Below are 15,795 nucleotides of genomic sequence, written 5' to 3'. Positions count from 1 at the left end.
GCGGCATCCAAGCACAATGCTGGTGTCCCAAGACCATGTCGAAAGGACCCCAAGCACAAGCTTTCCACTGAGCTTGTCACCTGAGGTCTCAGCAGGGATGTGGCTCCATGCTGCCCACCCTCTTGGAAGGACCGGTTCAGTCTCCACAGCTCAGCTCTTGGCAAGTGTGCAGAGGCTGCAGAGGGGGTAGCCAGCTAGCTCCGCTTCACGGCTCCGATGGCTTATCCACAGGAGCCTAGGAGGATGAACTTTGGCATCTCCTTCCGCTACACTTGACTGCTTGAGGACTTTCACACCCCAAACTCGAAAACCCTGCACCCCAAAGGCCCAGTTCAGAGCAGTGAACAAGCACTGAACAGCCTGAATCACATCTCTAGGGAAGAAGTGATGCGTGCAAGAGAGTTCCACACAGCTTAACTCAGGCCCCAGGAAGCCCCAACCTCAGGGCTCTGAAGACCACAGAAGACAGCTGACAGCCTGAGCAGAGCTGCCTTGTGCTGCTGCTCAGTGGGTCCACGTGACTGTCTAGGGGTGGGTCAGGCCAACAGGGCTTGCTAGGAGAAGCTGATGGGGAGTGTCAGCTGACGTGCAAAATTTGCCACCTCTAGGACTATATCCTTTTTTTTCTTGGCTGCACCCGCAGCATGTGAAAGTTCCCTGGCCAGGGATTGAACCCTCGCCACAGCAGTGACCTGAGCTACTGCAGTGACAACACTGGATCCTTAACCCACTGAGCCACATGGCAACTTCCCTCTAGGGCTATGTTCTAATGGCCAACTTCCTACAGATTCTGGCCCACAGGGCCTTGTCCTCTGACTGCATTTGAACACAAAAGAGGACTTTGGTAACAAGAATACAGGCTTCTATTCCTTGGCATCAGCTTCTTAACAATTTTTTTTGAGGAGATGGGAGTCCAACAACAGAAACGAATCTGACTAGCATCCTTGAGGACCCAGTTTGATCCCTGGCCTTGCTCAGTGGGTTAAGCATCCAGCACTGCTGTGAGCTGTGGTATAGGTTGCAGAGGCAGCTCAGATCCCGAGTTGCTATGGCTGTGGCACAGGCTGGCAGCTGTAGTTCAGATTCGACCCCTAGCATGAGAACCTTCATATGCTGCTGGTTCGGCCCTAAAAAGACAAAAGAAAAAAAGAAAAACACCACAGTCCAGAACCGCGAGCCCGCCGGGCTCACACTGCCTGGGTGGACCTCAGAACCCAGGCCACAGGGAATGTTCTGACTGTTGCTGTGGGAGCCAACAAAGAAGGCCCTGTCTACCAGCCACGCACTCAATGAAGAAAGAGAGACAGATGCCAGGAGCTCAATACCAGACAGATGCTGGAGGAAGGAAGTGGGCAGAAAGAAGGAGTGGAAACTTGCGGAAGGAGGAAATATGTGAAGGGCAAGAATTTCTGAGGGTCATAATCCCATTAGAGAAACCACGAGTGGGAAAAGATCTACTCAATGGTCCTTTTCTTCTGTAAAGTTGGGATAACACTAGGTCTCTAAGGGATAAGGTGTTAACAATACAACACACTGATCAAAAGCTGGATCTTGAGCAAATTACTTAACCTCCCTGGGCCTGGTATTCTCTTCCATAATTTCAGGATTTTGTTTTGTTTGTTTTTTTAGGACAGCACCAGCAGCATATGGAGGTTCCCAGGCTAGGGGTCGAATCGGAGCTGCAGCTGCTGGCCTATGCCAGAGTCACAGCAACGCAGGATCCGAGCTGTGTCTGCGACCTACACCACAGCTCACAGCCACGCCGGATCCTTAACCCACTGAGCGATGCCAGGGATTGAACCTGTATCCTCACTGGATGCTAGTCAGATTCGTTTCTGCTGAGTCACAACAGGAACTCCAAATTTCAGGATCTTGATAATACTTATTTCACCACGGATTGTTATGAGGATTAAATGATCTGTGTAGAGCACTTAGAACCATGCCTGGCACATGCCAGCTCTCAATAGATGTTAACACTTGTAATTATCCTCCACACAGGATCCATCACAACTTTTTCTTCCCTTTTCTGGCCACATCCACAGCATGCAGAAATTCTGGGATCAGGAAGCAAACTCAAGCCACAGCAGTGCCAATGCTGGATCCTTCACCGCTGAGCCGCCAGGGAACTCCTACAACTTATTTTGCTCACAGATGAGACCAATTACTCCTCTGCTCCTCACAGGTTTGTCACAGGATCATCAATGATAATGTACAAGACAAGTGCCAACATCCATTGCCTTCATCATCCTTACAACTCTCAGTAGCAGGAGGGGACAGAAGGGGATCCAGTGAGGCAGGCCCCAGAACTGTCACTGTGACCACCCATCCCATCAATAAGCATGTCCAAAGTGCCTGTCTTCAGGAGGCACCAGAGACAGAGAGACAAAGACACTGGACCTGCTCCAAGAGCTTGCCAACATCTAGAGAAATTACTAGACTCCAAGGCAAAGATAGATACGTGCTTTAAGAAAAGTATAAGCCACAAGCACAGTGAGCAGAAAGGGGAGTATGATGGAACCAGGAGGTTTCTCAGAAGAGGTGGATTTTGAGCTAGGCATGGATAGGACGAAAGACCTTGACAGGCTTAAAGCGAAGTGGAAACACACTAGCAAAATCAGAGACATGAACCCTGTGCCCAGGGACTGGTGGGCTGGCAGGCTCGCAGAAGAGAACCCTCGGGCCCGCGGCCTTCCTTCAACTGAGTCCATGTGCCCCCACCTTGGAGGAGGGAGCCATGGGCTGCCTAGCCCCCTCCCACACTTCCCTTAGCCGCCTCACAACCTGCCCTTCGGAGGGGAACAGAGGGACAGGACGCAGGAGGCTGTCCCAACTCTCCGCGAGGCCAGGCACCCCCTGGGCGGCAGCAGCACACGGCGGCATGCTCACCTCCAGTCCCTTCCTGTTTGGTTCATTCTGGGTGGTGATCTTCCTTTCACCCTGTGAGCGCTGCAGCAAGGGGTCTTCTGTGCTGCATTTTAATCGCTCTGATGATTCAAGGTATCTCAGGTATCTCAGGGGCTTTGAGTAATAACATTTGAACATCTGCACATTTTCAGTCACCTCTGCCCATTTAAATTAGGGCTGAAAACTGTGGCTTGAGTGAGGACGTGCCAAGTGAGACCAACGGTCAGACCCAGAGGAGAAGGCTGGGGTACTGTTTCCCAGACTGTCCTGCTTTCTTTGTTCCCTTAGGACTGGAACCTTCCAGCTGTTTAGTCACTGTGGTGAGCATCACAAACCAGGTGTCCAGGAAACTTGTAAGCCCACGGCTGCTCTGGAGTCACCACGCTTTCCGTGGAAAAGACGTGATAGGTGAGCTGTGCAGGCGCTGGTTGGGAACAGTGATCTGACACGACTGACAGGCCGAGGGTCCCTGCTGGCCGGCAGCAACCAGAGAATCAGAACAAGAGCTGGACCAGGATTCAAGAGGCCCAGCCCTGTGACCTTTCCTCTCTGGGGCTCCTCGAAAAACTGAGCGGCTGGGACGCACTCTCTAGGGCTTTGAGACTTAGTACGGTTTGAACCTGTGATTAGACCCTCGGTTCCTTTCCAGCTCTGTGACGTTCAAGCATGAGCAGCAGCAGGGCTGCGGGGGAAATGGTTTAACCTCGTGGTTAAACAGCCTTTGGATTCAGCCACGCTGTGGCTTAAGGGCCAGCTCTAATGCCTAACTTTTTCTTCCCTGTCTATTAAACAGGGATAAAAATAGCCTCTACTCGGAAGATCTGTCTTGAAATACTCAATGACCTAAGCAGTGTAAATGAACTCAGCACGTGGCTGGCCCATAAGAAGCACTCAGTTAATGGAAGCTGCCATCATTACCATCATATTTCACTTACGACCAATTTCAAACTGCTCTTCAAGCTAACACTGCACACACAGTCTGGTTTCCTTTCTCCTGACTCTACAAGGGAGACTGGTTTTTCTAAGTAGCCCTGTAAACCAGGGAGACTAAAACACAACTGTCAGAGGAGGCCCAGTCATCTTGCAAGTAGGCTCTGGGTGATGCGTAACAGCACCATGGAGAAGCCTGAGGTCAGGACCCTCCTCCAGCCACAGCAGCACCCAGGGGTACAGCCAGCTTGGGGACTCAGGACTGCTCTACCTTGACTTGGTCCTGATTATCTCACATCTCCTGTCTTTCCTTAAACTCCCCCTGAAGAGTCTGGTGTGGACCTCTGGCCACCCAGACCCCTGATGCAGTGGTACCAGCTCTGCATGGATCAGTTTCCAACCGGCCATGATACATAACCGGGCCTGATTTAACAGCACACTTGCCATCTCTGTTTGCCTTGATCTTCTGCCAGTTCCTACACTGGGTATTCAAAACCATTTGCTTTCTCTTCTCCAGTTGCTGGAATGTTGAGCCCTGTTGAACACCCAAGAAACAACTGACTCCTCTACCAATTTATTGAACTCAGCTGTCTTCCAATAGCTGCAAAGTATTCGGTACTTTTACTCTGCGCCAGACACTGTGCTGAGCATATTCTTTAACATGCACAGTAATGGTGGGGGAAGGATCTGCATTTCTACTTTACCTGTAGGAACTTAAAGAGGTTCAATGACTTCCTCAAAGCCACCAGCCAAAAGTGGTAGAGTAGGAATTCAAACGCGAGCCTGACTACTGGGCTCAGCCACTCTTTGATGTACCGCTTGCTTTTATTTACCTCTTGAAAACTACAATATCACCGTAAGAGCAACTCCTCATCTCTTCCACGCTTTTCACATTGTCATCTTGCTCATGTGCTTACACTCTTAAAGAGGTTCCCATGCTAGGGGTCCAATTGGAGCCACGGCTGCTGGCCACAGCCACAGCCATGCCAGATCCGAGCCACGTCTGCAACCTACACCACAGCTCACAGCAATGCTGGATCCTCAACCCACTGAGCGAGCCCAGGGATCGAACCCACAACCTCATGGTCACTAGTTGGATTTGTTTCTGTTGCGACACGACGGGAACTCCATATGCTTATACTCTTGAAGGAAAATTTTTTTGAGAAGATTTAGCTCGAACTTCTTTAATATTCTCAACATTATGTCAAAACTGGGGGATAATCTCCCCTCTTCCCACTTGTCTCAGAGAAATACCTCCCCATCCAGGAGCACCAAGGGCCTTCTAACTCTCCAGTTCTCTTTAGCCTTTGACACTGTTTACCAATTATCCCCCGTGCACCCTCTCCCTCCTCCCTGGTCACAGGATTTTTTTTTTTTTTTTCCTTTTCTAGGGTGGCACCCACACATATGGAGGTTCCCATGCTAGGGGTCTAATCAGAGCTGTAGCCGCTGGTCCACGCCAGAGCCACAGCAACCCACTGAACAAGGCCAGGGATTGAACCTGCAACCTCATGGTTCCTAGTCGGATTCATTAACCACTGAGCCATGACGGAACTCCAACCCCGAGATTTTTAAAATTTAAAAACAAAATTGTGGCCACACCCACAGTATAGAGAAATTCCCTGGCCAGGGATCAAACCTGCATGTGCCAGGCTGTAACCAGAGCCATCTGATGACAACGCTGGATCCTTAATTCCATGTAAATTCTAATCTTGACTTCTTCAATCTCTCTAGTCCTTCCCTCAGCAACCGATTCTCTCTTATGTAAACCATCACCTCAATGGGGATGCTTTATGAACCTGTATTTCTAGGCATTACATCTCTCTTGAACGTCAGACGCACATTTCGAAGTGTTTGTGGAATATCTCTATCTGGATATGCTGGTACCTGAAGCACCTCAAACTTAACATACTCAAAACCAAACTTAACACAGTTCCTCAAATGCGTCCCTCCCTTGATCTCGTTTCTGTTCGCTGCATAGTATTTCCCCAATAACCAGACTCAAGACCTTTTACTCCTCAGTACCCTCTCCTCCTCAGTCACCCATATTTGGCTGTAAGATCCTATTGATGCTCCCTCTTCAATCCCTCTTGCTGTCCAGATCCTTTCTATCTCGTCCCCTAGTTCGGGCCCTATTGCCTTCAAGAGATTCTTTGAAGTTTCTTGACTTCAGGGTATTCCTGACTCGAGTCTCCCAACTGCAATCCCTGACTGAAAATATTCAGAAAAAAAATTCCAGAAAGTTCCAAAAAGCAAAACTTGAATTTGCCATGTGTCAGCAACTACTTACGTAGCATTTGCAGTGTATTAGGTATTATAAGTAATCTAGAGATGATTTAAAGTATCTGGGAGGACATGGGCAGGTTATATACAAAATCTATGCTGCTTTATATAAGGGGCTTGAGCATCTATGGACTTTGGTATCTGTGGGGGAGGGTATCCTAGAACCAATCCCCCGAGAATCCCGAGGGATGACTGTACTTAAAGTGGGGCTTCTAATCTGCCACCTCATTCAAAAACTTTCAACAATACTTTACTGTCTTGGGAATAAAGACTGACATCTGAGATCCAATATTCTGAGACCAGTTCTTTGTTCCAGCCAAACTGGATTATTTACCGTTCTCCACACATGCTCTCTATCGTCTCCCATCATCTGTTATTTATGCCCCTCCCTCTGCCTGGAATGCCCTCTTCTTCCTCCTTATTTCTGCTCATCAAGTAGAATTCTCTATTTTGGGGTTCAGCTCAAATGCACTTCCTCCATAAAGCCATCTCTGATCTCTCACACTGACGTAATTTAACCCTCTTTTGAACTCCAAAATTACTTTCATATCACTTTATATGCATTTAACACATTCTGTCTTTTTATGATTATTTTACATGTCTTATGTATACACTTGTACATAAGTGGCTGTTGATACATCTGGTGGAAGAAAATATAGATGCATAGTTCACAGAGCTTGGATTTGATCCATAATGGAAATAAAAATGAACTATTCCAACTCAGAAATATAAATTGACAAGAGCAAGCCAGTTACTTGGCTTCCGGCAGGAGCTCCTCTGTCGCAAGGGGTGAGAGAAGAGCAAGATGCTGAAGATGGAGCTTAACTGTTCCACTCTCTCATTTACATGTTTTGCTTTGGGAAAAGCACTCAAATTGACTCCTAGGCATCTGCATGGAAAGCTAGCAGGGACTTCCAGGGAAAGATGGTGGGCTGTATACAGGCACTTACTGAAACTTTCTTCCTGAAGTCTTACTAAACTAACATAACAGTGAGACTTCTACTAAAAGGTGTGCAGATGAAAGCACACCTGAGAAAACTCAATCCCAAGCTGGCAAAGGGCAAGGCCAAAACTCACACTGCGGAATCCCCCAAAGGCCCCGAGATTGGCAGCACTTGGGCGGTGGGAGTAGAGGGAGAAGCCAAAGTACCATTTCCCCCCATCCCTGAAGAATAAGGTCTTCATACTCAAACTTCACACAGACCTAAATGCATGGCTCTCGGGAACACTGACTTGACGGCATCTTAAACCTCAGAAGTACAGCTGTGAGTCCACACAGGTCCCTGTCTTCCCATCACTGTCCTAAGCTGAGTAGCCACTTCACCAGGACCTAAGCACCAGAGTGGATGCTGCAGGAAAGCACCTTAGAAAACAGTGACTCCTAGAGCCCCTGGCTACTTTCCTAATTGTTACCAATCCTGGGAAGTTGCCCTCTGTTTCTCTGAGCAGTAGCATGTTCTACTCTTGCAGGACTCTTCGCCCAACGTCCAGCGGGCAAAGAGTTAAACACTAAAGAGAAACGTGATCGTGCTCCATGAACCACTGCTTTGTTATGCTAGTCCTGCACAAAGATTTCAGAAGATTTTTTTCTACATTTGAAACAAGGGAAATACCAGAGGAATACCTAGTTGGATAAAACGACCATAAAACCATCTGGGCCTGGTGCTTTTGGGAGGATGGGCTTTCTAGTTGTTAGTTTTTGTCATTTCTACAGACACAACTGGCATTTATGGGTGGGAAAACCCTTCACTGTGAGGGTTTGTCCTTCCTGGTGCAAGACGCTTGGCATTCCTGGGCACCAGGCACTAAATACCAGTGCTAACCCCTCTTCAACTAGTCACTGTGATGGACCAATGACTCACCAGACAGTTCATCCCCAGAGGACAGTAGTAACTCCAACCAAATAAAGTTTATTCCTATATCTTCTTTCTATTAATTTTAAAAAAATCTCTAAATTGTGGTTTCATATATATATATTTCTTATATTATTCCTACATGTTATGTTTCCCTTTTCTTTCTTTCTTTTTTTTTTTTTTTTTTTTTTTTTTGCTTTTTAGGCCCACATCCACAGCATATGGAAGTTCCCAGGCTAGGGATAGAATCGGAGCTGCAGCTGCTGGCCCACACCACAGCTCACAGCAACACCGGATCCTTAACTCACTGAGCAAGGCCAGGATCGAACCCACATCCTCACGGATCCTAGTTGTGTTCATTAACTGCTAAGCCATGAAGGGAACTTCCTACCATTAATTTCTAAGTAGGAAAATAGAAAGAAAAAAAGATAGGCAATTCATAGTCTAAATATAAAATACTATTCAGTAAGATGCTCAGTTTCACTAGATGAGACAAATGTCCATTTCAAAAGTCACTTTTTTTGCTTACCATGGTGAAAAACATTAAAAGATGAGAGCATTCTGTGTTGACGAAGGTGTGGGATGAGAGCATGCTCACGCACCACTACGAAGGGCCCTGTGGCTCTACCAATTTAAATCTAGACATGTACCTACACTTTGACCTGCTAATTCTACTTTCTGTCAATGTCTTTTAATTTTTCTGTTGGTTTGTTTATTTATTTGGCTGCACCCACAGCATACAGAAGTTCCCAGGCCAGGGATCGAACCAGTGCCACTGCATCGACCAGAGTCATTGCAGTGACAATGCTGGAACCTTAACCTGTTGAGTCACAAGGGAATTCCTGTCAATGTCTTTTCTGGAAATACTCTTTTTTTTTTTTTTTTTTTTTAGCTTTTTAGGGCTGCACCCGTGGCACATGGAGGTTCCCAGGCTAGGGGTCAAATCAGAGCTGCAGCCACTGGCCTATGCCACAGCCACAGCAATGCAAGATCTGAGCCACGTCTGCAACCTACACCACAGCTCACGGCAAAGCCAGATCCTTAAGCCACTGAGCAAGGTCAGGGATCAAACCCGCATCCTCATGGATCCTAGTGGGGTTCGTTAACCACTGAGTCACAAGCGGAACTCCGAGAAAGACTCATATGCATGTAAGAATGTGTTTCTGGAAGGACCACAGTAGCATTAATTTATAACAGAAAAATAATATTGAAGGCTAGAATAGAAAAATGAGTCATGGGAGGAGCTCCCAGAGTGGCTCAGCAGAAACAAATCTGACTAGCATCCATGAGGATGCAGGTTCAATCCCTGCCCCTGCTAGGTGAGTTAAGAATCTGGCACTGCTGTGAGCTGTGGTGTAAATCACAGATGCAGCCCGGATCTGGTGTTTCTGTGGTATAGGCTGGCAGCTACAGCTCCGATTCGACCACAAATGAAAAAGAATGCAGAATATATTTAGAACAGTGGCAAAATTGTATTTATGATCTATAAACAAGGTAGACTGAAAAAAAAAAGTTTGCAAAAAAGTTTATAAAATGTGATCCTATTTTAGGCTAAAAACAAAACAATTTAACATGGTCGCCTTTATATAAAGACAGCCAATGGCCTGAAGCATAAATATGATTCTATTTTAGACTAAAAACAAACAACAATCTCACATGGTCATTTTTTTAGCTGCATCCACAGCATGTGGAAGTTCCCAGGTCAGGGATCGAACCCTTGCTACAGTGTCACTGAGCCGCTGCAGTGACAAGGATGGCTCCTTAACCTGCTGAACCACAAGGGAACTCCTCACATGGTCATTTTTATATACAGACAGCCAACAGCCTGACTCATACAACACACTTTCAAACCATGGCCACTTCTGACAGCTGTGAGTAGCAGAGAGGTGAGAAGAAGCTGTGCATTTTATTTGTATTCGCTTTTGCATTGTTTGAAAATTTTCTTTCCCGTGAGCTAAAGTAAATGTAATTTTAGAATGTAATTTAAAAAAAAACTCCTTTCCCACCCTTCACATTGTAGTTTCTTGAATTATAAAGGAGGAGCTGAAAGCTCTGGAAGTCTCCTTAACATGGCCTTTTTGAAAACTGATGAATTCATTCATAAAAGCTGCCTAAGATAATGACACCAGTGAAAAGCAGGTGAAAGTTAATACGTACTAATGCACAACATCATCCGCTGACTTGCCTCACTCTGAGCCATCCTAGCAGCCACTTCTTCCAGGCTACTGGGAAACTGGCAAAGCCCATTTTCATATTTAATGTCTCAACTCTTTTGTCTGAAAGCTCTCTGAGTGATCCAAGCAGCTAGCCTGGAGGCAGGCACGCCTCACATGCTGAGGTTCAATTAAATCGGCTTCCTGTACCACCCACTCTCAACAGTGAGTCCAAATGGAGAGCTGAAAGAAACCAAGGCAAAGAAGGACTAGATGTGAGGTCAAAAGTCCTCCTTTGGGGTTCTCTCCTTAACCTGGAGATTTCTTTTTCTTTTTCGTTTTTAATTTTTTTGGCTGTACCCATGGCAAGCAGAAGTTTCTGGGCCAGGGACTGAATCCAAGTTGCAGTCATAACCAAAGCCACAGCAGTGACAACACTGAATCCTTAGCCTGCTGAGCCACCAGGGAACTCCTCAACCTGGAGATTCCTTAACCTGAGGATAGAAAATTCCTATCAAGGGCACATGGTCCCATTTATGAAGTTCATCTGACTTCTCCCTTTCCTTTCAAAGGCTGAACCAGGTGTGGTTCCAGATCAAGCCTCTGAAGAGAAAGAATGAGAGTTCCCCCTCCATGAGGCTAAAGAACCACTAAGAACCTCACTAAGAACCACTTTCGAACAGAGCATTAAATTAACTGAGAACTTGTTCTTTAAGGTCTAATTTCAGTATGATTTATTATTAAACAACCAGAGAAGCCATCGGTGCTCTACTGCACTCTTTCTAAAGGTTTTAATTTAAAAACCTGCCAAATGTTACTGGAAGACTCAATACAGTTAAGATATCAATTCTTCCCAAACCGATTCAACACAATTCCATGAAAAATCACAGCAGGACTTTTTTTAGAGCCACATCCATGACACATGGAAGTTCCCAAGCTAGAGGTCGAATCACAGCCACAGCCACAGCTATGTGGGATCCAAGCCTTGTCTCTTCTGTGACCTACACCACAGCTCACAGCAACGCCAGCTCCCCGTGCTGATTAAGGCCAGGGATTGAACCAGCATCCTCATGGATACTAGGCAGATTAGTTTCTACTGTGCCATAATGGGAACCTCCCAACAGGACTTTTTTGTAGAAATCAACAAGCTGATTCTAAAATTTTGCATGGAAAGATAAAAAGAACTAGGATATCTAAAACAATTCTCAAAAAGAATAACAAAGTGGCAAAGACAATTCCATGGAGAAAGGACAGTCTTTTCAACATGCAGTACTGAAACAGCTGGACATTCTCTGCAGAAAAATGGATCTTTACCCATGCTACACACCATAAACAAAAATTAACTCAAAATGAATCACAGACATAAATGTATACCTAAAGCTATAAAATTTCTAGAAGAAAATATAGGAAAAAAAATTGTGACTTTATCCATTAAAAAGGTGGGGGGGGGTAAACTGAACTTTATCAAAATTAAGAAACTCTGCTCTTCAAAAGACACTGTTAAGGGAATAAAAAGACAAATCACAGGCTAGGAAAAAATTATATATCTGATGAATATCTTACATCCAAAATACGTAAAGAACCCTTACATCTCAATAGTAAGAAAGAACAATTTTTTTTAATGAGTAAAAGATGTAAAGGGACATTTTATTAGATATAAGATGGCAAAGAATCACATTAATAGATGCCCAACATCATCAGTCATTGGAAAATGCAAATTAAATCCAGAATGAAACATTACTACACATCTACTAGAATGGCTAAAATTTTTAAAAACTGATAATATTGAGAGCTGGAGAACATATATAGATAGCAATTTTAACTGATGGAAAAGCAAAATGGTAGCACCATTCTGAAGAATGGTTTGGTAGTTTCTTATGAAGTATATATTTACATAGGATCCAGCACGCTTGTTTCTAGTGTAACCCAAGAGAAATGAAACCTATGTTCACAAAAAACCTGCATGCAAATGTTTACAGTAGCTTTATTTGTAATTGCCAAAAACTGTAAATGGCCCAAATGGCCCTCAACTAGTGAATGGATAAACTGTGGTACATCCATACAATGGAACACTACTCAGAAGCAAAAAGGAACAAATTACTGATACGTCCAACAACACAGATGAGTCTTTTTTTTTTTTTTTTTTTTTTTTTTGTCTTTTTGCCTTTTCTAGGGCCTCTCCCGCGCCATATGTAGGTTCCCAGGCTAGGGGTCGAATCAGAGCTGTAGCTGCCAGTCTACGCCAGAGCCACAGCAACACAGGATCTGAGCCGCGTCTGTGACCTACACCACAGCTCTCGGCAATGCCGGATCCTTAACCCACTGAGCGAGGCCAGGGATCAAACCCGCAACCTCGTGGTTCCTAGTCAGATTCGTTAACCACAGCGCCACAATGGGAACTCCTACATAGATAAGTCTTGAATTATGCTAAGTGAAAGGAGTCAGACTCAAAATGGTATTGGAATATTGTGATTTATAGGAAATATATATATTTTGCCATTAGAATGACCAAAATATATTTTCAGATGTATTTGGTCTTCATTCACAGTTCCTGGCTCAAAGCTCCCAAAACCCGTGGAACTTTCTGATTGATAAGATGTTAACGAGGGTGACTTTAGGATCCTACCTCGTGGTGGGGGCTGGGTAGAACCAGTCATGTGATTAGGGTGCTGGAAATTTTGGTCCCATTACCCTGATTTCCCACGGGAAGGGAAAGGGGGTCTGAGGTTGAATCAAGGCCACTGGCAGATAATTTAGTCAGTCATGACCGTGCAATGAAGCCTCCATAAAAACCAAAGAAGACAGCTTATTGGTCCTTTTATTTCTAAGAACTTCCACACTGGGGAAACCAGAACACTACTGCAGGCCACCGTGTCAGGCCCCATATCTCTTCATGTGGCTGTTGATTTGTACGCTTTACTATCCTTTTATAATGAACTGGTCATCTAGTGAGTAATTGTGTCCTCCTGAGCCCTGTGAGGCATTCAGGCAACTTAATGAACCTGAGGCGGGAATTGTGTGAACCTCGGATTCACAGCTGGTCAGTCACATGTACGAGCAACAATCTGGAGGTGCCACTGGCATCCTGAGTTGGAGGGGGTCACTGCACCTCCAATGTGTAGCTGGTCTGAAACACAGGTGTTAACCTGGGTGTGCGCCTGGCATCTAAAGTGGAGGGTGCCCTTGTGGGCTGGAGCCCTTTGCCTGCTCTATCTGATTCTCTCTCCAGGTAGATTGGGTCAGAATTAAGGGTCAGAATCCTCAGACACCCCAAAGAGGTCAGAGAATTGCTTGTAGGTGTGAATCCTACACACACACACACACACACACACACACAGAGGCGCTGGGTCTAGGAACCTTTTTCTGGTACGTACTGTACGATTCCATTTATACGACATTCTGGAAAAGGCAAAATTACTGGGACAGACATTAGCGCAGTGGCTGCCTGGGTAAGGGAGGGGACTGACAGCAAAGGGACGGAGGAGGCCTTTGGTGGGATGAAGCTGTTGTGTGTCTTGCTTGGGGTGGCAGTCATATGACTGTATTTGCCAAAACTCACACAACTGTGCACAAAAAGGGTGAATTTTACTGTTTCTAAATCATAACTTTTTTTAAAAAAAGCTCTATATGAAAACCGTTAAAACAAACCAAAACAAACAACTGCTATGAAAATCACCATAGAGTTTCTGCATTTAAGGAGGAGAGACCTTCCACGCAGGACCCTTAAAATAAGGTCTGCAAGGTCACACACCGCACACGGTCTCTCAGCCCCGACCCTGACAGGTGACAGGCCGTGCAAAGGGCGCTTTCAAAGGCACCAACGTGTCCCGCTTTCTTACCTGATCCACGGGTGGTGGGGGGACAGGAGGAGGCACTAGGGACACTACCTTGCAAGCTACAGCAAGCTGGGACGGGCTGGGTGGTCCTTCAAGTTGCACAGGGCATTTTCTCCGCCCCTCTTGCTCCCTTAGGAGACTAGAGATTCAAGATTCGAGGTCTGGGTGCTGGGCTGAGATGGCAGCTGTGCTTCCCCATGACCCTGGATTAGTGCTTCCCCATGACCCTGGATTAGTTATCCCAAACGCTCCAGCGGGGCACACTTACCTCTGCCGCGACTGCGTTTATGTCGCCTGGCTGAATCTCATCCTGCAGCCCTCAGCCCTCACGGAGGAAATGGAATCTCGCAGAGGCCATGAAAGTAGGCCAAGGCGACAGCACTCCAGTTACCGGCTGGCAGCCAATCACAGCCCTCCCTCGGAGCGGCTCCCTCTGAGGTCAGGACTCAAAGCGGAGTCTGTGCCATCAGCCTCAACCCAGGGGGACTGACTTGTTGGGCTTGTTTTTCCACTGTATTAACTTGAGGGTTTGTGATCTGACACCTCAACTCAATCTCTGCCACCCTCTGGAGCCCTCCCCTCCCTTGGTTCTCACCTAGTTTGACCCCACCTTTCCTTGCTTCACATGCAGGAAGGTGACAAGCCTACTCCAGCCCAAGGTACGGAAAATGAAAGGCCACAGCACACCCATGGCCCAGACCATGCTGAGATCCAACCTCCCCATCCCAGGACATACCATCTCCTTCCTTCCACCCAGGACTGCACTCATCAAGGGTCCCTCCAGCGTTGTTTCTGCCAGAGCAGGTGTGGGGCTATACCTTTCGTTTTTCCGTCCATGGACACCGGTTTCTTTGTTTCCGCCGTCAGCAGCAGCTCGTAAGGATGCTCCTCGTCCCCAGCTGCGCTCCCCGGAGTCCAGGGTCTCCTGGCCAACACCTACGAGAGAAGAACAGCACAGACGTCCTCATGCAGGTGGCTAACGCCAGGACAGGGAGGTCAAAACAACCTGATCGCCCGATGGTGAGAGGAAGAGAGGAGGCGTAGGGAAGGGAACTAACCCAGGGCTGCGGGGAAGTGCAACCGTCTTCCTAGCTCTGCACCCGGACCTCACATCTCAATGGCCTCTGATTAGAACACTCCCCCCCCCCCCCGCCCCCGTCTGCCCTCATTTCATCCTTCAAAACACTGTAAATAAACTCCAAGATCCTTCCCTTCTTTCCCCTCCCACCTCCAGTGTTCCACACAATCCCTTTTCTGTGGACAACATTTCCCAAGTGGCTTTTGGCCACAGTGCATCATAAAGGCCTTTCCCCATGTTTCTTTCCTAATATGTGCATATAGCACCTCAAGGCTGGAATCCTTCCCAACTTCTCAAGATGGAGTCGAGATGGCTTCTTACTGACCCTAGAACAAAGAGCTCTGAACAAAGAGCTCTGAAGTCCTGCTCTATGTTTAAGAGCCTTGCTCCATGGGCCCTGGGCTTTAAGACAAGGATTTACCTCAAGGCAGCTTCCTGCCTCCCCTAGGAGAATACAATTTTCGGTGAATTCCACCTATCTGTTCTCAAGAGTCACGTGGAACTTGCGGCACGAATGTCAGCGGAGTGAGAGCAGCTCTGGGCCTGAGAACTCCCTAATCTGGGCAGTCAAGTATCTCCGATGAAACAACTGACCAGGAGTTCCCATCATGGCTTAGCGGTTAATGAACCCAACTAGCATCCAAGAGGACGTGGGTTTGATCCCTGACCTCGCTCAGTGGGTTAAGGATCCAGTGTTGCCCTAAGCTATGGTGTAGGTCGCAGATGCGGCTTGGATCCTGAGTTGCTGTGGCTCTGGT

At 46.6% G+C, this 15,795-nt stretch overlaps 1 protein-coding gene and 1 long non-coding RNA gene across 18 annotated transcripts in view; one reads left to right on the top strand and one right to left on the bottom strand.

The window, feature by feature from the left end:
* ANKS1A (ankyrin repeat and sterile alpha motif domain containing 1A) overlaps nucleotides 1-15,795 on the bottom strand; it is a 183,530-nt gene that overhangs the window by 68,403 nt on the left and 99,332 nt on the right. For all 17 annotated transcript variants that reach the window (XM_084966597.1, XM_084966601.1, XM_084966603.1 and 14 more), the window contains 1 exon segment: nucleotides 14,778-14,895. In XM_084966597.1, coding sequence (XP_084822723.1) covers nucleotides 14,778-14,895 — 118 coding nt within the window.
* LOC146401515 (uncharacterized) lies at nucleotides 2,043-6,406 on the top strand. The gene is made up of 2 exons (XR_014810065.1): nucleotides 2,043-2,182; nucleotides 3,193-6,406. It is a non-coding gene; the product is annotated as an uncharacterized LOC146401515 (long non-coding RNA).

Source organism: Sus scrofa, chromosome 7 (assembly GCF_054392235.1).
Source record: "Sus scrofa isolate SSC_HxYL_T2T_F1_AM1 chromosome 7, Sscrofa_HxYL_maternal_Yorkshire_Landrace_v2.0, whole genome shotgun sequence".
Taxonomy (NCBI): domain Eukaryota; kingdom Metazoa; phylum Chordata; class Mammalia; order Artiodactyla; family Suidae; genus Sus; species Sus scrofa.
The sequence above is the reverse complement of the archived record's forward strand: the minus strand, read 5'-3'. Positions and strand labels throughout refer to the sequence as shown.